At 56.3% G+C, this 22,833-nt stretch overlaps 1 protein-coding gene across 5 annotated transcripts; it reads left to right on the top strand.

Annotated features, from left to right (window-relative positions):
• Positions 1 to 1,012: 1,012 nt before the first annotated feature.
• Positions 1,013 to 21,729, top strand: SEC16B (SEC16 homolog B, endoplasmic reticulum export factor). 5 transcript variants are annotated; one of them, XM_055815748.1, is made up of 27 exons: positions 1,013 to 1,070; positions 1,765 to 1,961; positions 2,049 to 2,379; positions 3,441 to 3,547; positions 4,096 to 4,201; positions 4,321 to 4,435; positions 5,164 to 5,305; positions 5,624 to 5,781; positions 6,391 to 6,452; positions 7,725 to 7,860; positions 8,415 to 8,645; positions 9,244 to 9,341; positions 10,032 to 10,113; positions 10,229 to 10,346; positions 10,955 to 11,066; positions 11,329 to 11,434; positions 12,014 to 12,154; positions 15,148 to 15,261; positions 15,981 to 16,053; positions 18,271 to 18,504; positions 19,186 to 19,256; positions 19,606 to 19,752; positions 19,903 to 20,010; positions 20,877 to 20,958; positions 21,065 to 21,147; positions 21,261 to 21,329; positions 21,603 to 21,729. In XM_055815748.1, the coding sequence occupies exons 3-27, from the start codon at positions 2,123 to 2,125 to the stop codon at positions 21,666 to 21,668; spliced, it is 3,018 nt and encodes a 1,005-aa protein (XP_055671723.1). In that variant the 5' UTR covers positions 1,013 to 1,070; positions 1,765 to 1,961; positions 2,049 to 2,122; the 3' UTR covers positions 21,669 to 21,729. The 5 variants fall into 5 exon arrangements, with proteins under 5 accessions (XP_055671723.1, XP_055671720.1, XP_055671724.1 ...); XM_055815745.1 differs by having other exon boundaries at positions 5,161 to 5,305; XM_055815746.1 differs by having other exon boundaries at positions 1,025 to 1,070; positions 1,863 to 1,961; positions 5,161 to 5,305.
• The last annotated feature ends 1,104 nt before the right edge of the window (positions 21,730 to 22,833 follow it).

Here is a 22,833-nt window from a genome sequence, read left to right as displayed (position 1 = left end):
ATTCTGCAGAGACCGAGCACTTATTTCTTAGGATCACCAGGGAAAATTTCTTACTCTCCCAGTAGGGTGGAAATTTCAAGGTCTGAAGCTATAATATATGTAGTCTTCTGACATCATTAAGATAGGCTTTCTCTGACAGTGCCACCGCGATGCAAAGCATGCCATCCTGCCCGTGAATCCCGAATCAATTGGTGTTGCCATGTCACGGTGGAGGTGCTCACACAAGGCCAGGCAAAGCTGGGACTGTGAAGGCGTGAAAAAAGGGGAGGAAAGAAAAAAAAAAAAAAAAAAAGCTCTTTTTCTGCTGGCATCCCATATTCACCCGTGCTGCCTTTGGGATGAAATCTGGCTACTGACGCTGGGCAAATGGGGGGGGCTGGGGGTTGGGAACTGTGTGCGCTTTGCCGGGGAAAGAGGGAGGAGGTGGCATGTCACTGGGCTGCTGGGGGGAGGACACTCGGCTCCCTGTATCTAGCTTTTACTGCGGCTTGCTATGATGGTTTGCCTTGATTTACTCCATTTTTTGTTCAGGGTGCCTGGGGGAGTTTGGGAAAGGATTTCCAGGCAGGATTTGCTTATGGAGTGAGGCCATTGCACTGCAAGGACGTTGGTGAGGCAGTGCTGGGGGGGACCCCACCACCATCCTGGCTACCTTCTGCCTGGTGGGAGAGATGCTATGTGCTTGACCTGTGGCTGGATCCCACTTAAACCAACAGCTCAGCCAGCAGGTTTTATTTATTATTTAGGGAGTGTGAGGATGTAGAGAGGAGGATACTTATGGCATTTTTTTTTTTTTTTAAAAAAAACCCACAGCCTGCAGGAGAAATATCTGGCTTTTTTTGCACTTGGAGTGCTGGGTGCTCCATGCCTTGGGTGTGAGGAGACAAGTGATGGGGAAGGTGACCCTCAGGGTGCAAGGAGCGGTGCACGAGCTACTGGGAGCGGTGGCTGAGTGCGGCGGGGGGAGCGGGGGCTGCCCTTTGCCCCCGGGCGGCCGGCGGCCCATGTGGCAGTGGACTTTGGCAGTAGCACCCAGGCGGCGGAGGACGGGCCTGGCGGGCTCCGAGCAGGTGTGTGGGGAGCAGGCAGTGGTGGGAACCCCTGGATGAACATTAGGGGGGCCCTCGGAGGGACTGGAATGACGGGTGCCTGGATGCTTGTGCCTGGGGGCTATTTAGGGCAAGGATTTAACCCTGGTTTTGCTTGGAAAAGCCACAAACTGAGCCGCCCCTGTTCAGTGTCTTCCCCCAGCTCTGAAATTACCCCAAAGCGCCTTAAACTTTGAGTGTGGGAGGGGTGACCTCCACGATGGGGAGGTTTGTGAGCCGTTACGGTGGGGGCATGTCGGGTACTGATGCTGCAAGAAAAGATATGGGGGGCTTAAGGGTGGCCCCCCCCGGCAGCTGGGGCTTCATCTGTGTGTTGCCTTGGGCTGTCCTTGGGCTTTCCTCTTCTGTGTGGGGCTGTTGTAGATCTGATGTCTGCTTCAGCTACTGTGCTCTTGAAAATCCCTGTTCCAGGGGATTCCTGGACAGAAGAAAATCCCTGTTGCCCCCATCTTATAGCTCATGCGAGCAAAGCTCCATTTCTCCCTGCCTCTGTCCCTACTTATTTCTTCGAGAATAACCCCTTGTCCTGCTTGTAGCTTTGCCAGCATCCCTCCCCCCACCACGTGTGGGGTTTCCTTCCTCCCTTTACCTTGTCACAGAGGTAAAGCTGATTTCTCACCTGCCTGGGGAGGCTGTGAGCAGTGGTGCTTTGCAGGGCTGGCTGGGGGTGCAGCAGGCTGCTGCCCCTTGCTCCAGGGAGAGCTGGATGCCCGTTGCTTTCAAACCTGGACGATTTCATCCCGGTGTTTTAAGGGGAGCTTCAAGTGCAGGCAGATGTGGAGATGGCTTTTGCTTGCCTCTGGGCATTTTGGAAAGGATGTTGGGCTTCCAGAAGGCTCCCAAAAGCAAAGAGTAGGTGGCAACAGGTTTCATGGGGGGCTTTGAGGGGGACAAAAAGCTGCCGATCAAACACACTGTGACTTATCTCGTTGCTTGCAGGCCGCTAGAGCCATTCGGGACTTAACCTCCCCTCCCACCCCAAAACCAGAGAGGACCCCGCTGGCAAGCTTGCCATGAACCCCTGGCCCCCTGCCTGGCCACCCCAGCCCCGGGGGAGGCAGGCAGCCTGGGGGGCATGGGGGGAGGCTCACCAGGGCCCCAGGTGGCAGCTTCTCCGCGCAGGACCCCCGCATCGACCCGGCTCTTGGGATGGGGGCCAGCTCCCCGGCCACCCCTGGGACGAGGGCCACCCCCCCTGGAGGGACACCCACAGACCAGCGTCCCAGGCTGAGCACGGTGACAGCAGCTGCCCCAGGAGGCCGTACTCCAGGTGAGAGCTGCCCAGCCTTGCGAGGCTGGCGCTGAGCCTCCTCCGTGTAAACCTTCTTAAAATAAGATCTGACCATTTCACTGCTCCCGTGCACTTGCGGCGTGGGTTCTGCCCTTGTCACCGCGCAGGGGAAACTGGAGCAGCCTCACGGAGACAGTGCGTGATGAATTGATGTCCAGCTACCAAAGCAGCCGGTGACACATATATTCAAGGCTGCACAGGAGTTGCAGCTCTGATTTCTTACAGCTGTGGCTTTCTGCAGTTGCTGTTTTATGGGCTTTGTCTCGGTCCGAGGTGCATTTTTCTTGAAGGTTTGATTAAATGCAGTTCTTTTTTACTAAGTGCAAGGTGAACAATAAAAATACAAATGGTAATATAGGAGCAAAAGGGAGCTTGCAAGCTCAGCTGGTGAAACAGCGGAGGGTGGGAGGATAAAATGTGGATGCTCTCGGTGCTGAGAGCGCTTTGGGGGCTCCAGCAAATTTTGGTCGATTTGCCTGAGTTATTGCCCCCGGTGAGTTACGGGGTGGGCGCACAGGGCTTTGTGCTGAGGTGTGATGCTCATGCTGGGAAGGGGGGTGTTGCAGGGGCTGGCCGCATCGCTGTGTAAATCCTGAAGGGTGAAGGTATGTGAGTGCTGGGTGGGTGGCTTGGGCTGGGCTCTGGCGCAGGGGGGGAACTGCTGAGCTGTGCGGTGGATGTGGCAGCTCAGAGCTTGGCAGAGAAGGTGGTTTTGGGGGATCTCTTCTAAAATGTGGGCGAAGGTTGATCCCCATGACAAGTCTTTACCATTGAGCTGAAAGTGGGCATTGCCTGAAACTGCAGTGCACAGCTTGCTCATGGATGGGGGTGGGAAAGTATCCAGCCTCCTGCTGCTCCTTCCCGGCGTGATGCTGGACCAGCTTCTGGCCCTGACACTGAGCAGGGGACCTGGCTTTATTTCCATCATCTTTTTTCCTCCAAAGGTCCCATCTGGGGCGTGAGACTAACCCTAGAGGTGGTCCAGAACGTGCAGAGGTGCCCGCTCTTTCTCAGATTAGGTATGTTGTGTGGCGTTTCAGGCAAGGATATGGAGACTCCCACCGGCAGTATCCAGCAGCCAGCTACGGGGATGACTACACCTACCAAAGCCACCAGCGGCAGCCGGTGGCCTGGCAGGATGACAGAGGTATGGGCTTATCCTTTGGGTCTGGGGATAGAGGCAACTTGCAGAAGAGACTATGCTTTCTCCAGGATGGGTGGTTCTCCCAGGGCTTGCACATCTCCAGGGCTTTCTCCTGCCCGTGCTCCTGGGCGGCTAGTGCCGTTCTCTCCGCGCAGCACTGCCCTTGGTTTGCATTTGGGAGACATGAGCAGGAACTAGGTGCACCCAAGGCAATGTTTGATCTTAACCTCCATGGATAAAAAACTGCCATTCCTGGTTCCAGGCTGAACGCAATGTTGATAGTGCTGTGTGATCAGGGTGGCTGGGGCCTCGTTTTTGCTGTTTCTGGAGTTCCTGGGCTGAAAAAAAGGGGAGGGAGGAAAGAGGAAAGGACATCAGTGCTGTGTTGGCGAATGTGTACAGGGCCTTATCATACCTCCAATGTGTTGGGCTAATTTGGAAGCAAATGGGGTGTGCATGGCAAATTGCCTGACTCATTGCTTTTTCTTTTGCAACTTCATTATGGCTTGTTGCTCTGAAGGGGAAATGCTAAGTCTTGATTCTCTCTCTAGACCTGAGACAGGGAGAGCCTTACGGCAAGAGTACCAGTTACCAGGACCAGCACTACTACAGGGGTTACCACCCCAACCTGGCCACAACCCCCCCGGGGCAGGACAGGTAAGGGTGGGGAGTCTGGGCATCACCTGATACAGCCACCTGCTGCAAAATTAGTGGTTTTGTGGCTGGTCCCCAAAATCTCTGACCTTCAGGGTGTTTCCTTTTGCTCCTGTCTGCAGGATGCAGACCTACAAATCCTATGAGGAAAGCTCAGTCTCGGCTGTCAGGAAGGAGCGGGAAGGGGGAGAAGCCCTCAACAACAGTTTGGGGGAGGCTGGTGGCCAGCCCCAAGAGGTAACATGAGGATGGGCACGGATGGAGGACAAAAGGCTTCAGGATCTCCCAGAGATATTTTTTTTTTTAGGAGCAATCCATGTCTGTCCCCTCCAGCTGGGAAGGAGGCTGGTTGCCCTCAGTGCTTAACAGTCTCTGGGGATTATTATAATGGGTTATTAGTGTTTCTGATCTCTCCATCTGCTGGGCTGTCGATCCCCAGGCATGGGGCTGGGCACTGCTCCCGCACCGGGCCAGGAGCAGGACAGAAACCCAAGCTTGGTGGAATGCTCTTCTGCGTCCTCCCTAGGTGGTTGAAAGCTGTGTGCCACCCAGCTCTGCCCACCAAGTCCTGCCCCATCACACCGGTGTCCCGAGCACTGTGTTTTGCCAAGAGCAAATTAAAGGATCAAATCAAAGCTGCTGTGGTTGTTTTGCTCCTGCACAATGTTTTCTCAGGTTCCCAAGCCCTGCCTGCTGGCTGTGTTGAGGAGTCTGTGTTAGGGATGGGAACCAGTTGGGCTAAACTGGTGGCTGATGTAAATTATTTTAAACGCCGTTGGGTATGGCCAGGGTACGTGCCATGATGCACCTAAGATGCTGAAGGGTGTGAGCTGCTCAGCTGTGCTGTTCTTCTTCCACCAGGCACTTTCATGGAGCAGCAGAGTCTGTCCCACTGCCCTGGGAGCAGAAAGGCAGTGGTGTCCCTCGTTTCTCAGCCAGGTTTGTGTTCTCTCCCTTCCTAGCAGCCCTCGGGCCAGCCCAGCCTGCTCCTGCAGTACCGGGAGTCGGGGCTCAGCTCCAGCGGCTATGAGCTCAGCCAGTACATCCGTGACGGTGCCGACCACTACGACCCTGTGCTTTCGGGGACCTGGAGCCTGGCACAAGCAGGTGAGGTGCGATGGGGTCCTGGCCCCCTCTGACGAGGTGGGAGCATGGAAAGAAACGGCTGGCGGTAGGAGATCTGCTGTCTTGCAGCTCGGTCCTTTTCCTGGAGGAGGTTGTGCATGTACAAGGTGTGACTGGGGGGCTGTGGGGTGCATGGTCCAGTGGCTCTGCCCTGGCAGGTATAGGAGCTGCCATGCATGCCTTCTGCTTTAGGGGACGGTTCTTGCATAGGGGGGGCACTGCAGGGTTACCGAAGTTGGGGGGGCCCGTTGGAGTGAGGTCAGGGTGAGGGGACTCATGGTGGCCTCTGTGTCATTGCAGGAGGGCCCTTGGTGTCCAGCCCGGCTCCGGTGGCCCCCCGCAAGTTCTCACTGCCGCACACGGCGGTGTGCTTCGGTGCCGGAGGCCAGCTGGTGCTGGTGTGTCCTCAGCATCCTGCCGAGGGGCAGCTAGCCCGTGTTGAGCTGCACAGCCTTGAGGTACGCCACGGCCTGGCACCGCAGACCTCTGTCCCCTTGCTGGAGTGGCTCCTTCTGCCCTGAGGGATGACAACACCATTTGCCACCCAAACAGCCTCCTCAGCCTTCCCGTCCCCTGCTGCCATCTTGTCTCCGGCCCACGTGGACCTTTGCATCTGTGTTGTGCCAGCCTTTGGGCCCCACATCCCACCCCTTTGGCTCCGTAACCCTTGTCATCTGTCACCTGCTCCCAGTGATCCCTTCCGACAGGGACAAGTGTGGCCTGTGCATCTCTGAAGGGTTATTCTGGTCACCTCTCTGAGGTGCTGCACTACAGAGTCCGTGTGCACCCCCTGAGCCTGGCACAGCATGTCAGTCTCCGGTTTTGCCTCCCAAACGAGGCAGATGCCATCTCAACAGGCACTTCTTTGTTGAGTGAAAAAGGAATGGACCTTTTGGGGGTCCGTGTGATGGTTTAGGGTCTATGTTTTGGGGTTACCTTAAGACAGCACAGAGAAGGGGTTCACCAGCCCTGCTGAACCCTTGGCCAAGGCACCGAATTTCAGCCAGCACCACTGGGGCTGGCTCGATTGCTGGAGTCCGGCTGCTGAATTTACTCTTGTTCTGTAGGTGATGCTCCACGACACAGAAGAGCTGGAGGAGCTGAGGGCCTTCCCGGGACCCCTGGCCAGGTACCCTGCACCGGCAGGTCTGGGAGCTGTGTTGTCCTGGCTGTGCTGGCATGGCTGGCCTGCGAGCACCTCTCCTTTGGGAGGAGACGTGAGCTCAGGGCAGGCTTTGGGGTGCCCACGGGTTGGAGATCTGCAAAGGCCAAGTCTGAGCTCAGATGGGGAGCCCAGCCCCTTCGCTGCGGTGTAGGTTGGTTTGGATGGTGGGAGGTGGTTTCCTTCACTATTCACAGGCTGTGGGTTTAGTGTGGTTTGTATGCCTGACCTTATTTTGTACTCATGTCTCAGAAAACTGATTTTGGGAGATCTCTTCAGATGTCTAAACCCTGGATCAACTTGCGGTTTAGCTTTTCCTAAGGTGGTTGTCCCCCGAGACAGCTGAGCACGGCAGGGTCAGAAGCAGCATGTGCCTTCACCCAGCGTGAGCCTGGGGCTGAATCTCGGTGGATTGCAGCAGGTTGTCTCTGCACTGTGCTGCTTACACTAGCATGTCTTCTGGTCACTCGTAACCAGAGCAGGGAGAGAAAAGGAGTGTGCAGAAAGAGGAAAACCGTTTACTGAGCAGAAGGGCTGCAGAAGCTGGGTAGAAGACATGGAAGTTACCGCTCATGCTGAAAGGGACACTGGGAATCTCTGTCGGTGTGACTGAGCCAGGAACAGCATCTCTGTCCCTCTCCCCTGGCTGATCCTGTCTCTCAGCCACCCTTTCTTTCCAGCTGTCTGACTATTTTATTGTAAGACGGCAGTTCTGCCTGGCTTGCACGTAGCTTAAACGTTTCTGCTGCTGCTTCAGACCCAAAGGGCTTACGTGGTCACAAGTGTGTCTTTCTCCCTGCACTACGCCAGTTAAATAAAAGATGCTGCCTGTGCGTGCGCGTGCTCCTGCAGCCTGGGACATCCTGGCTGTAACAGCAGCAAAGCAAAACCGAGGTTCTTTTCAGATGGATGGATGAAAATATTATCAGGAGGGCAGAGAGAGGGTTTGAGATGCACTCTGCATCCCTGAAACACAGAAATCTCCAAAGAATCGTAATAATGATAGAAATTAAGCATTTTTGAGCTTGGTGTGGCCAATGTGGTATGCAGTCATTGGCACTGGGGGTCTTCTCCCCTCCATCTTTCACTTTGAATCTTTTTTTGGCATCCCCATCAGTGAACCTGGGGACACCTTGAGTCTGAATGATCTATAGAATCGTTTAGGTTGGAAAAGGTCTTTAAGATGTCCTAGATTGCTTTGCCTTGGGTTTCTGTTGACGTCTGTCTTTGCTGCTGTAGGGAAGATCTGCACAAGGTGGATGTGATCACCTTTTGCCAGCAGAAGATAGCCACAAGCTGTGATCTCTCAACACAGAGAGGCAGAGATTCATCTCTTCTCTGGAAGCTCCTGGTCCTCCTCTGCCGGCAGAATGGGGTAGGTGTCCTGTGGAAGGGGCTGACCCTTTTGATCTTAGAAGTGAGACAAGTTATATGCTCCTCAGGTGTCTCTTGATCCAGTTGGTATTTCCAGATGGGGTGTACCTTAAAAGCTTCCCGTTCCCATAGTATTATCAATTAGCTTGATACTGCCTGGATATTTGGAGCAAACCCTTCTCCACGATTGCTTTGCATCCTTGTGAAATACCGACAACCCAATGCCATAGCAGCCGTGAAAGGGGCTGGTGCCACCTTCGTGGGGGAGCCAGCACTTATGCTTAAAAGAGGATTATTCCCTTAATCCAATGAAATCCACCCAATCTAATCTTATGGCTGCTTGTTGGAAGCAGCTGGATACGATCTTCAGAGCAAGTGCTGTGAAGGTCTTGCTAGTTGTGCTGACTCCTTTGCCCTCCGAAACCGTGTGCTGGTGGCCGAGGCTGGTCTTGCTGGGGAGATGTGCTAGGGTGAGGGTACGTGTGTGAGGGGGTCAGACTGAAAGTGCCATCAGCCTTTGCTCATGGGCCTCGCTCCTCCCCTTCCCTTTCACAGTCCATGGTGGGCTCAGACACCGCTGAGCTGCTGATGCAAGACTGTAGGCACCGGGAGAAGTACAAGAGGCAAGACCCCATGGCAAACCTCCTAGGCCTGACGGATGATGAGTGGATGTCGCGTCAGTCAGGGGCGCTGGACCTCATCACGGGGGAGGTCACTCCTGTTGTGGAGACGCAGGCACAGATAGTGGAGAAGTTCACCAAGCTCCTCTACTATGGCAGGAAGAAAGTAAGTGGTGAGTGGGATCCAGAAAACAGGGCTAACGCTTTTGCTTGGCCACTTTGACTTCTTCAGGCAGGTGTTAAAGGGAAGAGTGGTCAAGAGGTGCCTTGTGGTTGTGGGATCAACACTTCAAGTGGTGGTTGTACAACAGGGCTTATGGCAGTGATTTCCCACCATTGGGAGTGAGGATGGGGCCCCCGGTGAAGACAAGATGCAGAGGCTTTTACCAGCGTTGTGGGTTTAGTTGCAGCTATGTGACCTCAAGGGATCCCAAAGGCACAGAGAGAGCGGAGGGTTGGATGCAGAGAAGCTTGTGTGCCCAGGCTGGGGTCCCACAGAGGTGCTATCAGGAGCCAACAGGCGGCACAGACCTGGAAACCCGGGGAAGGCAGTATTGCTGTGAAGGTTCCAGTTCTTGTCATCATGCAAGGCAGAAAGGTGGTCTTTGTGAACATGGAAGAGTTTTTTGGAGGGTATTAGTTAAAACCAGAGCAGTTATCTGGGCTCTCCTCTGAGCTGGGTGAGCAGAGGGTCCCTTGGAAGTGGAGGAGGGCTGGGAAGCAGAGTTGGTGCAAACCCTTTTTGTTCTCCACCTTGGCTGCAGGATGCACTGGTCTGGGCCATGAGAAACCAGCTGTGGGGCCATGCCCTCTTCCTCTCCAGCAAGATGGACCCTCGGACCTACAGCTGGGTGCTCACCGGGTAAGCTGGAGAAGCTAAAGCAAAGTATGATGCTCTGTGACTGGCTTTGCCAAGCCTGTTATCCTTTTGGATGCCCTCAGCCCCAGTGCACTGAAAAAAGAGCATTGATTTCAGCTGGACCCTTTCAGAGGGGGCAGAGAGAGGAGAGGAGCCATCCATCTGGGTGGGCCAGAGTTCTCCAGGCTTCCCGATGGACAGGAGAAACCAAGCGGGGTCTGGAAAGCAGAAGGAAAGCCATTCCCTGGAGATGTGGGGTGAATTTATCCTGAGGCTTTGGCTTTGCCCTTGCTGCTCTAGCAAAGGTAGCCGCTGGGGCAGGGGGAGCTGAGCCATCTTCACTGTGAGCCAGCCTGGTCTGAGCTGTTCTCCCCACTTGTATGGCTGTTTTCTGGTGGAATTAATGCACTTAGTCTGGATTGGGTTGATCCCTTCAGGGAGAGTTAAGCAGAAATTTTCTGTCTTGTGGAACCTGAATCATTTAAAGGAGTTTTTATCTGCCGTTGTCCTGGAGACTTACCTGCTCCTGGAGGTAAAGCAGATCATCAGCCTGGTGAGCTGATGATCCTTTCTGCCTTCTCCAGGAAGCCCCTCGGGACACCGCTTTCCTGGGGCATTTGGGACATGCACTTGGAGGCGAATGAGGGTTGGGGGTCCTGGCACAGCAGCCCTATCTCTGCCGTCTCCTCACAGGTTCACCAGCACGCTGGCCACCAATGACCCCCTGCAGACCCTCTTCCAGCTCATGTCGGGAAGGATCCCTCAGGCAGCTCTGGTCTGTGAGCAAGAGCCTGGCCCCAGCATGTGTATCCCTGTGCTGTCACCTGCTGGTGACACCACCTTGTGTCACCATCCCTGCTCACCTTTGCTCTCCTCTTCTCTCCCTTTAGTGCTGTGGGGATGCTACGTGGGGAGACTGGAGGCCTCACCTGGCCGTGATGCTGTCCAACAAAGTTGGAGACACGGAGTTGAGCCATCGAGCCATTGTCACATTGGGAGACACTTTGGGTGAGCCGAGGCCATTATGAGCAGTTGCGTTCCTGCTGTTGTGTAAGGGTGGACACCTGCGCTGCCACCGTGCATGTCCACGCTGGCATGGATGTACGTTGGTGCCGTGGTGGGGTGTGCATGCCTGTCCCCCTGGAGCTGCAGTGCCCGTGCGGTGGCAGGGCTGAGGCGCTGATGGATCCTGCTGCCCTTTGCGCTGGCAGATGAGTCGGGCTCAGGCACTTCCATTAGCTGCCCCTTTGGAGTGGAGACCCCTGGAGTGGCTGGACCCTGGGCAGGGCATATGTAACTGCAGGGACTGAGACTTGCTCCCAGCGATGGGGTTTTTGGGGGGGTTCATGCCTGTAATGGCACTCTGCAGAGCTGGAGCTGCACCCTGCCCAGCTTCCCCTGGTCCTACCACTGAACTGAAACCTGCTCCTAGGTACAGAGAGCAGCAACTGGGGGAAAACAGAGAAAAAGCGGGGAGAAGGGAGGGATCGGGGTCTGCATGGACGGGGGAGAAAAGTGGGGCAGTTGGGTTTGGGTTTTCCTGTGAGCTTGGGAGCCTCCAAAGCAATGGTGACCTCCCTTAGGACTAAGTGTTTGTCTTTTTTCCTCCCATCCAGCTGGCAGGGGAGCCGTGGAAGCAGCTCATTTTTGCTACCTGATGGCAGATATTCCTTTCGGTTACTTTGGGGCGAAGGCAGACCGCATGGCTCTGCTGGGCAGCAGCCACCGGTAAGCCAGCCCAGGGGGTGCTGGAGGTGGCACTTTTGCCAGTGATGTGTCCATCCCACCTTCTCCCCATCCCTGGGATCTCACTTTTATGCAAAAGAAATTCTGGTTTGTGGGGATTTACTGCTCCTAATGTGAGCTTTGCTCTGGGCCTCTCCAGCTGCAGGCTGGCATGGCAGTGGAGCTGTGGGTCTGCGGGGGCCGGGGGGCTGTCTGGGGAGAGCGCCCTGCTCTTGCTTGCTGAACCTACCCCTCTCCTCTGCAGGCAGGTATTCACCCAGTTTGCCAGGACGGAGGCCATCCAGCGGACGGAAATCTTGGAGTACTGCCAGCGGCTACGGCAGCCCAAATCCTTCCTGCTCCCCTTCCAGGTAGCAGAGATGCACAAGCACATCTGGTGCAGCAGCTCAGACCTGTCCCCAAACATGCATCCATCCCCCTGAAGCCAGGGATTCAGGCTGCTCTCCAAGGCTTGTTCCCTCACCGGGCTTTGGGAGTGAAGGGGAGGCTGCCCCAGGTGGGGGGTCCTCCGGGGCAGGCCTTGGGCAGATCTTGGGGCCATGGCGTGTTTGATCAGTGCTTGCTCAGATCTGGTTGCCTTCCTTCTGCTGGGGTAATGGGTAGGCTTTTCATATCGCCAACAAGCACCAGGCTGCTGCTGCCTCAGGCGTTGCACAAAGGGGCTGGATGAATGGAGGTAGTTCCTTGGCAGGCTCCCCCCATCGCCCGTCGGCTGCCTCTGGGCTGGCCTCGTGACAGCGTGTGGCTGGGGACCGAGGCAGGATGGCCCCGTGGGGATGGGGGGGCTGCCCCCAACTTGCAGGTGACCTCTGGGTGATGAGACCCAGGGTGCTGTGAGTCAAGTTGGGGTGATGTGCCGTGGCAGAGGGGACCCGCAGGCAGAAGCGTCTCCTTGCTCATCCGTGTCTGCCCTGCTTCCCTTTCCCCAGGTATACAAGCTCCTCTATGCCTCTCGCTTGGCCGACTACGGGCTGCCAGCCCAGGCCCTGCAGTACTGCGAGCAGATTGCCACCGCGCTGCTGGGCCAGGGTCTGGCCAGCCACCCCCTCCTGGCTCAGAAAGTGATGCAGGTGAGTCTTGCATCCCGCCCCACCCACCCCCCACCCCCCGCCTTGGCAGGGTGCGATGCCCGGTCAGGACCCGGTGCAGTAGGGAAGCATCCTCAGGGTTTCCTGGGGCTGCTTGGCAGCTCCATGTAGCCTCCCAGGATTTGCTGCCTGGTATATGCAGAGTACAGCAAAACCAACACCTTCATGGAGTCTCTAATACCCAAGGATTTAGGGTAGAAAACAAAGGAATTGTGCTGACTGCCAAGTAGGAGCAGAGCTATTTGGAAGCAAAGGATGTTTTTCATTCTGGAGAGGCTTTTTGAACTTATAAATGGCACAGACTTAAGAAGCTGAAGTGTGAGTGCTTGACATTTCCCCTCCAGCACATCATCCCATGATTCCATTTACCTGCCGGAGGCTCTTTTGGGGTGACAGTGAATAGGAGCATGTCCCAGCTCGCAGCACAGAGCCCAGCTCCTTCACTTCATGACCAGGGTGCTGTGCCAGGGAGGGGTGAAGCAAAGTGTCCCAGGTCCCCTGGGCAGGCTGGGTTGGCAGGACAGTGGGTCTGCCCACCACCAGGGCAGCGCAGAGGCTGCTCGAAGCCTTCCTCCACCGGGAAGGGGCCAAAAGCTGCAGTGCTTTGAGATGAGGGGCAGCAAGGATGCCCTTCTAAAGGAGGTGCTGCAGAAATTGCCCAAAACTTGGCTCGTGCAGCCCCCGCACCCGATTGTCGAAACCTATTTACTGCCTAACAGCCTCTCAGATCTGCTGTTCTGCTGGGAATAATGCTTCTCCTGGGAGAAAACACTTTCATCTGAAAAACTAGTGCATTCGCAGATGCTCTTGTCTTTGATGTTTTAGACTGTGTTACAAATTATGATACACATTAGTGTTTGATTAAGACTTCCCCTCTTTTGAAGCTGGGGACGATATACAACCAGGTGCTGGTTCATTAATATTGGATCAAAGTGCACATTAGCTTTTGGATTAAACATTCCCCCCGTTTAGGAGTAATCATGCTTATAATTTCCTTTTTCCTGCCATTGATTTAGGATGAACAAAAGTGCATTTGCAAAGAGACGGGACGGTGGGTCTGTAGGTAGTGCAAGCTCCTGGCTGGGAGCTGGGTTACTGCCGTCCCTGTCCCAGGCTGGGCTCTGGCTGCGCAGGTCCTGTCTTACTTTAATCCCCTGGAGCTGGGAAGAAGGTTTTGTGCTCGTTTGGACTTTGTTGTTAAAAACTTCGGAAATAGGAAGAAACAGACAACGGGAACTGCTGCAGAAGGGATAGCTGAGACCTGTGGGGCTGCGGAGGGTGGCTGAGCTGCAAAGTCACCTCTGGATGGCTTCTGGTGGCCCTTGATGCAGCAGCCTTGTAGCAAAGTGTAGAAGATAAATGAGTGTGAAAAGCCGGGAGGGAGCTTGATAAATCCCCAAGAAGTGGGTCGATAGCAGTGAGAGAAAATTCAGTAAAGACCGGATGAAGAGCAGTGCTTTGAGTGTCATCTCCCCCCATCCAGCTGCCTTAAAACTGGACCCTTGCCTAAGCAATTTCTCCAGACTGGGATTTAGCTCTGCAGGGAGCCCTCCATTTCATCCTGGGCTGGTGGGATGGGTCAGCCCAGAAGAGCCTCTTGCTCCGTTGACAGTAGCTGGAGCCCCATATTGTTGAGAAGGCTGCAGCCAGGGCAGCAGAGACCCTGTTCTTGCAGGAGAAATTAAACATGCGGCAGCAATACTGCAGAGAGGGACCTGGGGGAGATAGTGAAGCATGGAAAAAATACCAAGCAGCAACATTACAGGATGCTGTTGCAAAAAAGTTTAAAAAAAAAAAAAAAGCCAATGTTAATAATGTTATTCTGGGCTGTGAGAGCAAGAACGGCATGTGTGCAACAAGGAGGTGATAATCCGCCTCTGTTCAGGTCTTGGGGGTCTTGGCTGGGGCGCTGTGCCCTGTTTGGGATGCTGCACTCGGAGACAGGGCTAAACTGGAGCAAATGTAGAAGGGAAGAGCTGGGGTGATAAGAGACTGAGGGGAAAATGACCCTGGAAGAAGGCCTTGGGGTTATTTTTTCCAAGCAAGATATGCTGGGGGAGGGAGGGGTACGGGGGATGTGATAACAGCCCTCCGGCGTGCAAGAGGCTGGTTTTCAGGGGATGGTGCCTGACTGTCCCCGCAGCTGCCATGGGAGGAGGAATAGAGGCTTAATTTGCAGCAGGGAAGATTTCACTTAGATATGAAGAAAAAACTCTTTAGCTCTAAGGACATTAAGCTTCAGGACAGGCCTGGGAGGCTGTGAAATCTTCTCCTTGGAGATTTGTAAGTGCAAATCAGACAAACATGGGCTGGTATGGGCACGCAGGATTTTCCTGAGCGTTGGTAGATGGATCAGGTAACTTCAGAAAGTCCCTCCCAGCCCTGCATTTGTGGTGTTTTCTGTGTGGTTATCAGTGATGGTGATGCTTATTGCAAAGCCTGGGGAGGAAACAGCCAGGTGAGCCCTTAGCTCCCACCCTGCCAGCTCCCATCCATCCTCATCGGGTAGGTAAGGGATTGATGCGCAGCTCTGGGAGCTGGGCTGTTTCCAGAGCTCCTTGTGGGTGTCCTGCAAACCTGTCGGTGCCCCAGGCTGGCTGTCAAGTGGAATTAAAGGTGCTCATTTTCCTCAGAGGAGGAAAGGATGGTAATAGTTACCTGCCTCTCTGATGTGAAGAGCATCTTTGACATGGGTACTTTGACACCTCTGCGGAGGTGGCTGAGATAGCCCTGCTGGGAGGCTCTCTGTGGGGCACGGGATGGGCCAGCACTTCTCCGTGGCAATGCAGGAGGGGGAATAAAACTTGCAGAAGAGGCTGGTGTTACTTTTACCCCCGTATTATGAACAAGTGCAGCTCTGCTGCTCTTTTCCCCTGGGTCTGTGTGCCCTGCCATGTGCAGCTGCTCTAAGTGTTGGTCTCTTCCCTGTGGAGCTGAAATGTGTGACGAGCCCTGTTGCCCTCCTGGCTCTACAGCTAGCCGAGCGGCTGAAGCTCTCCGACCCTCTGCTCCTGGAGATGCCGGAGCAGGACCAGCCCTTGGAGCCTGACTGGCTGGTAGAGCTCCGAGCCCGCTGCCGGGAGCAGGAGGTAAGGAGGAGCGGGGATGCTGGGGGGCAGCCAGTCTGGGTTGTGGTTTGTCTGCAGGAGCATCCTTCTCTGCTCTGAATCCAAGGGCATGGGCATGGAGGTCCGAAGGGTGGTGTTACCCAGCTGCCTTTCCCCTTGGCTCTGAGCTCAGAGACGTGGTCTGTGCTGTGGGACCTGCAGCTTCAGTGGGAGCGGGGGGGGGTTGCGATGCCCGAGGGTGTGAGCAGTGAGGGCTGCAGGGCTTTGCATGGGGCAAAACACTCCTCGCCTTGGCTCATGGAGGGCACTCAGGGGCTGGTGGGTGAATGATGATCTCCTCTTGCAGTGAGGGTGTTGCAGAGGACACTGCTGGGGCATCACCTTGCAGATGTCTGCTCTCAGGTCCCTTAACTCTATGGTCTGGTCCTTGGATTAATGCTCTCCGTTGAGGTTTCACATCTGCTTTTGGTTCTGTGCCCTTTTCTGTCACTGGTTTCACCTCCTACCTGCTCTCAGCAGGGCAGTGGTGCTGCAGCTCCTCTCACTTGCTGGCAAAGAGCTGTGACTGTGCTGGTACAGGTCTCACCTGTAACCTGGGCTCTGGCAGCCCGGGGTGGGTTGTGAGCCTCACACCCATGAGCACCATGCTTTTCCTTACATTGCCTTCCTGGTTTCCTTAGTCTTTGCCCTGTGCCGTCCCCTTTTCCATCTGTTTTATCACATTTTCTAACTCCTTGCAGGTGGAAGATGACCTCCCTCCGGAGGTGGCACCCACCCAGCCTGAGCTCTCCTGGACTGCTGCATCGATGGCAGGTAAAGAAAACGAAGCAGTAGGTGGCAATGGCTGCCGAGGGCTTTTCTGCACGTGGAGTTGTGCTGCCATGGGCTGGGAGGCAGCTCCCTGCTCCCTGGAGCATTTCTCGTCAGCTACTTCTTGCTCCTTGCGTCTGCCCCAGGGCTCCAAGTTTTGCTCCTGCTGGGATGCATCCCTCTGGTGTGGGGCTGCAAACTGGGTGGCTGATGCTCGTGCCCTCCATATGAAGGCTGAGTAATTGGGCTTAATTACCACAGCTTCAGGAGTTCCCTGTGGGTGCCGTGGGAGGAGAAGGGGGTCGGAGGTGGGCAGCTGGATGAAGCATGTGTCTCCCAGCTGAGCCTTGGGGGAGACAGCCCAGTTCCCAGGCAGTCCTCCGAGGTGCAAACTGGAGCTGAACTAAGAGGATTTCACACTTTCGGAGCAAAAGATCGGGGCAGGAGCGCGTCCCTCTGGGCACCGGGCTGCAGCATGCCTGTCGGTGGAGTCCCAGCGTTCCCCCTTCCCCACTGCCTCTGTCATCCCTCTGCTGCACCTCGCAGTGACCCTCAGCGTCCCCTCCAGCCACAGTCCACCCAGCGGGTCAAGAGTCATCGACGTGAGGGACAGGAGCCACCCCTGGGTGACTCTCTAAGGAAGGGCTGGAGAGTTTTCCTTTCCTGGCTGGATGTCCCATCAAGGAGAAGTCGGGGCTGGTGAGCCACGGGTGTCGCTTCACAGCCGCCTCCATCAGCAGGATGCCCCAGCACAGTCTGCTGCTCCTTGCTGCTGCTGGGATCTAGCTTTCTGCTGGGAATGCTGGCACCAAAGGGTGGAGAATAAAGGCTGATGCAGACAGGATAAAACATGACAAATTCCTCCAAGCCATTTCTTCCTATCAGCTTTCCCTGCTGCTGCCAAATTCCTCTTCAAAGAGCTCTCCTAGGCAGTAAAAGGATCATCAATCCTGATTGCCTTCTGCTGCTGTGAGGGCTGAAGCTATGATCATCCTTTCCTGGAAAAAAGTCGCAGGTATGATGGGATGGCTTCTCTGAGTGGCAAGGTTTGCTCCGTGGGGTCTCTGCGGCTCATTTCCCAGATGCTTGGCCCTTTTGTTTGCTGAGGCCATTCAGAGTCAGCATCCGAGGGACCTGCCTGCAGAAAAAGCTGGCTTGGTGCTGAATTCATCCATCTCGGAAAGACGGAGCCTGAATCAAGGTGCCAAACTGGGATCCACGTGATCACAGCAACCTCCCTCTCCATCCTTACAGCCTGGGCTATCCTCCCTGACTTTTCCCAGTTGAATCTGCCAGATGGAGTGGAGTCAAGCATCCACCCTCCTCCCTGTGGACTTTGAGCATTTCCAGGCTGTGTGGGAGCTGCTCCTGGGTGTGACGCCAACCCTGAGCGGGCTGGAGGTGATGCTGGCAAACAAAGCAAAGGATTTTGTAGCACCACACACAAGAGGTGCCATAGCCTGTCCCCAGGCTCAGACCCATGGGGTCTGGGTCCTGCCTGGCTGTGTTTCACGGTGGTGGGAGAGAAACTTCCCGGTGCCTGGCATGTTTCTGGCTGAAGGCTGCAGAGCTGGAACAAGCAGGACACGCTCCTGGGACCAGCAGCAGTGTGCTGCCTGCACAGTGTCTAACATCAGACAGAGCAACGTGTGTGCGTATTAAAAAAAACAAACCCCACTTGTTCAACCTGCCTTTCAATTAAAAAAAACCCCACAGCCCTGAGTAAATCTGCCAAAAGCAAGGAACTCATCCATGGGCATTCCTGTGGAGCGGGAATGAAGGCTGTGGCTTCCTGGTGAATTTTCTTTCCTGCTCAGGGTGTGCAGCAGGAGTGGAAGAAAAGGCTGGAGGCCCTGGGCTCCTTTGAACTGCCGGCATGTGCTGCTCGTGCTTGGTCCCTTTGCTTCCACAGCATTCCCCTTCTGAGTTGGTTTGCAACCTGAGGCATGTTTGCAGGAGATTTCCCCCCTCCCCGGTCTCTCACAGCCCACCTTCCTTGCAGCCTCTAACAGGTCCCCACTGCTGTGCCGTGCCCTACCTTCCCCGCCTGCGCGTGGTCCCCGGGGTCCCTCCTCGCCCCCCGGCTCCTGCTGATGTATAATGGAAGAGGAGGATTCTGCGCAACAGCCTGATGAGACTGTAAACACTGGAGTAAACTCCTGAGGTGTGGGTTTTGTGGATAATTTGGGGGTTGTTTGGTGGTTTTTTTTTTTTTTTCAGATGAAAAGCCTGGCCCCAAGCTTTCCCAGAGCAAAGGCTACCAGTATGACTACCAGCCTGTGGCACCCCAGGGACCCAGCTCCCACGAGGATGCGTCCCACTGGCTCCCAGCACCTGCTCAAGTCACAGCATCACCACTGCTCAGCGCTGGGCAGGAGCTGCAGCCCCCCATGCTCGGCCCAGGAGCAGGAGGGGTTTCTGAGGACCCCCCCCCGCAGGCAGTGCTGCCGGCAGGTAAGCGCTCCAGCCTCGTTTCTCTACAAAAATCCCCATCCCCAGTGAGTTGCAGTGGGATGGGACATCCCTTGGGGAAGTGTGATCGCCTACGGTGTGCGTCCCTTCAAACGCTGCTCCCTGCTAGTGCCGCCTTCACGCAGCGTCTCGTTTCCCTCCGACCTTGCCCCAGACATGGAGCCGTGCTGGCCCCAGTGCCCCCGCACATGCAAGGTCCACCACTACCAGCCACCCTCGGCAGGCGGGTCTTCATTTTCACAAGACCTTGCCCAAAGCAGCAAGGGAGGGCAGCCACGGGGAAAGGCAGCTTCACATCCCGCAGCATGAGCTGGGTTTTTGGGATGCACCGGTGCAGCCCTGCAGCTCCCTCCCTGGGTCTGGCATTGGCTGGGACAGGGACCAGAATGGCCTTTTGCATCTCTTGGAGGGGACATCTTGGCCACACAGCCTTGCTGTGGGATAGGGTGATATCTCTTTCTCTGGAGACCCTCAAAATCAGCCTGGACCCGATGCTGTGCGATCTGCTCTGGGTGACCCTGCCTTAGCAGGGGGTTGGACTGGATGATCTCCAGAGATCCCTTCCAACCCCGACCGTTCTGTGATGGAAGCACTGAAAATACCTCTGACAGAGATGGCAGGAGCTCCTTGGGCCAAGCCCTGACTGTGTCCTTTGCTCCCCAGGAGAACCTGGGGAGCCCTGGGGTGCCCCACTGTCCCCCAAGGAGGTGCAGCCATCCCCCCCAGCAGAGCAGGTGAGTCGGAGGGGTCAAGGAGACCATCCCAGCGGGGACCATGGTATGATTTGGGACTCGCTGGCTCATCCTTCCATGCACTTAACTCACATGGAAAAATCCCATCGTGGTGCCAGCTGTCCCCTCGGGGGACCCTGCTGGTTAGGGTAGCCCCCTCCTGCCTCTGGAGTGCCCAGCTGCCTGCTGCGCCCTGCTGAGGGGGCTGCTCCTCCCCACCTGCTGTGCAAGGGACAGGGGGCCCTGGGGATGCTGTCGGTTAAGCCTGGCATGGAGGAGTCCCGGGGCCACTCTGATGCTTGGGGTGGCTGCTCTGGGAATGCCATGTGGCAGCTCCGATCTCCGATGCCAGGAGGGGTTAACAGCGAGGACTCGGACTGTCTCTGAGAGCTCCACCGTCTCCTTGGAAGATGACAGTCAGCCTTCCTCGGAGAGCACGGCTGAGGACACTGCTGAAGAGCTGGCACCAGCAGAGGCGGCGAAACTGGATGAGGACAAGGTGAGCATGCTGATGTGAAGCCTCGTGCTCTCAGCTTGTCTGTCCCTGATGCCTGTCATGCCTGCCCTGCTCCCGGCGGGCATCTGGGTGGCCGTGGCATCATCCCCTTCTCATCCGTTTCCACTCTTTGTGACAACCTTCATTTCCCAGAGCTCTGGATTCAGGTGGTTTGGCTGGTTTCGGTCAAAGCCCACCAGGGAAACTTCTTCCAAAGCCACATGTGAGACTGCCCCAGACTCCCCCCCCCCACGACCACAGGTAGGGGATGAAAGGTTCTCCCGTCCCTGGGTGACACCCAGGGTACAGCAGTGAGGATGGGTGACACCTCCCCCATCACCCGCTGTTCCTCCCTCCATCCTCGCGCAGGCAGCTGGGCTGTGCCATTGCACAGCTCGTCATGGCCGTAGTCTGTGTGGGGACACAGTGGGACCGGGAGCCCTTTGGGCCGGGAAGTGAATTCTTGATGAATAATAATTGTCAATGTATAAAACCTCTTTGATCCGGGAGGTCCTCTGAGCACTTGGTAAAGTCTGCGGGGACCGCTTGCCCTCCGCCGGGGTGGAAAGCAGCAGCGGCTGCGGGTGGCACTGCTCGGGAAGGGTTTAGGAGCTGAAGGGAGGGAAAACCCCTGGAAATGGAAGAGCAGCAGAGAGGGGGAAGCAGCCGTGCATGGTTATCCCGGTCCTGGCAGAGTCCTCAGGGTGTCGCATCCCCGACTGCAGGCTGAGGGTGGGCTTGGGGGCAGATGTTGGAGTGAGATCCTCCCCTGGAAGTCTCCTGCTTGAGAATGACCTACAACCCCAGAGCAGGAAATTTTGGGATAGTCTTCCAAAACTAGCAGGAGATGAGGAACAGAGGGGGAGACCCATGGACCCTGGTGGCCCCTTACACTGTACACAGGCTTGGTGTCCAGCCTCCTGCCCAATTCTGAGCTCTCCGGGTGGTTTAGCTTTGTGACAGGGGTTGCTTGTCCTGACCCTGGAGACCCCCTCCTTAGCTCAGTTGCCTGCAGCTCTTGGGGTACCTCTCCAGCAGGATGGGTGCAGAGCAGTACCCCAAAAGTGCGGTGCAGAGATGCCACCATGCAAGGAGCTTCTGCTCTAAATGGGTGGATGTGGTTGCAGGACCAGATGTCTCCATCCCCATCTGATGCCCCTCTTGCAGCTGGGACAAGCCCTTCAGCTCAGTCTCCCTCCAGAACCCCTGGTAAACGCCGTGCGGGTCCCCTTGCCCTTCTCACCTTCAGCCTTTTAGAAGCTGCCCATCTAAATTTTAATCTTTTGGGGTATTTTTTTCTGGTTGCATGCCCCAGGAGGAACGCACAGTGTTACTCCAGTGTCCGTTGGGATGAAAGGTTCATGGGAGATGGATGGTGGGGAGTCAGTGGGAGAGCAGGTGAGGAGAGAGGTGTATTCGTGCATGATGGGGGGGCATCCATGGCACCCCTCGGGGGGTGGCACTGCAGTGGGGGGGTGGATGTTATGTTTCTCTCCCTTCACCTCTTCTAGACTGGCTGCCATGAGTCTTCCCCACCGGTCAGGACCATCCCGCTCTTCAACCCTGCCCAGGTCTCTCAGGTGAGTGCATCCTCCAGGTGTGGAGAGGGAAAGGGGGGTGGCGGGGTCCTGGCTTTGGGGGTGATGCCAGGTTAGGGGGGATACAGGGGGTGCCAGCCCTGGGTGTGTGAGGAAATAAATTGGGGGAGGACAGTGATGGGGGGGGGGGGGAAATGGGTGATGGAGGAGGGGAATGGGGGAAGGGGGGGGATGCTTGTGGCTGCATCCTGAGGGTAACAAATCCACATTTTTGCGGTACAGCTCTCCCTTACACGGTCTTTCTCTGCTTCCCAGCTCGCCGCTGCCTCTCGACCCAACCAACCCAGGCTGCTTTCGCGCCGTTACCCCAACCCCCTGTGAACTGGGGGGGGTGGGGTGGGTACTGGAGAAATCAACAGTGCTGACTGGATTTAAACCAAAATGATGTTTGTGATTATTTTGAAGGGGGGGGGCAGAGGTTGGGCCCGCGGCCCCGGACGACATCGTCCAGGGCCGCAGGCCCAACCTCTGCCCCCCGGTTTTGTGGGTGTTAAAGGTATAAAATGATTTAGGGGGGGGGTATAAATGGTATAAAATGATGATTGGGAGTGATGGAAAAGTCGTGTCCGAGGGGAGAGTAGTCTGAGTTAGGTTGTATAAAATGATTTAAGGGGGGTATAAAGGGTATAAAATGATTAAGGGGGGGGGTATAAAATGATGATTGGGGGTGATGGAAAAGTTGTGTCCGGGGGAGAGTAGTCTGAATTAGGTTGTAGGGCCCGTGCCCCACCTCACCCATTGGACTCAGCGATCGCCGGCCGTGAGTCTGTCTCAAAGCACCGCGGGGCCACGAGCATCCGCCGGGGGTTGGGAGGGGGCGGGGCGAAGCGCCCCTCCCCCACCCCCATTGACCCACGCAGCTTCTCCTGCCCAGGACCGGCCCGTAACGCGACGCCCCCCCTTGCTGGTGGCTCACCCGCCCGTCGCGGGCGGGGCTCTGCGGGAGCCGTGGGCGGCCCTTCCCTCAGACCTTCCCCGAGGCGGGGCGGTGGGGTGACGCGCACCCAGTGGGTGGCCTCGGCGGTGAGCTTCCCCCGGACGCTGCGACAACGGGCCGGTCAAAGCCTTATATAGAGCTTCGCTTCTCCTTTCGCTTCTTGGTCAGGGTAAGCCGCCGGCGCTACCCAGCGTGCACAGCGCTGCATGCTAATTTAGACCCGCCCCTTCATCGCAGGCGGGACTGGAGGGGGTGTGCATGCCCTCGCGGCCGCCCCGAGTGGAAGGTAAAGCCCGGCACCGCGGGGCCCACGCGTGACAGCGTACGGGGACCAAGGGCTCTCGGTGACGGGCTGGGGGTCCTGCTGTGACAGGCTGGGGGCCCACTCGTGAGGAGTTGTAACCTGTCTGTGACAGGCTGTGGGGCAGGGAGCCCACTCATGAGGAGGTGTAGCTTGTCTGTGACGGGCTGGGGGCCCCCTTGTTACGGGCTGGGGGCCCCCTTGTTACAGGCTGTGGGGCAGGGGCCCACTCGTGAGGAGCTGTAGTT

The sequence above is a fragment of the Falco peregrinus genome, chromosome 10 (genome assembly GCF_023634155.1).
Source record: "Falco peregrinus isolate bFalPer1 chromosome 10, bFalPer1.pri, whole genome shotgun sequence".
NCBI classification, from domain to species: Eukaryota; Metazoa; Chordata; class Aves; order Falconiformes; family Falconidae; genus Falco; species Falco peregrinus.
This window is presented reverse-complemented; position numbering and strand designations above follow the sequence as displayed.

Coding starts and splice junctions, on each gene's coding strand:
- SEC16B (XM_055815745.1), top strand. CDS start 2,123: ATGAACCCCTGGCCCCCTGCCTGGCCACCCCAGCCCCGGGGGAGGCAG. Junction 21,148..21,260: donor GGGAGTCAGTGGGAGAGCAG/GTGAGGAGAGAG, acceptor CACCTCTTCTAG/ACTGGCTGCCATGAGTCTTC. Junction 21,330..21,602: donor ACCCTGCCCAGGTCTCTCAG/GTGAGTGCATCC, acceptor TCTGCTTCCCAG/CTCGCCGCTGCCTCTCGACC.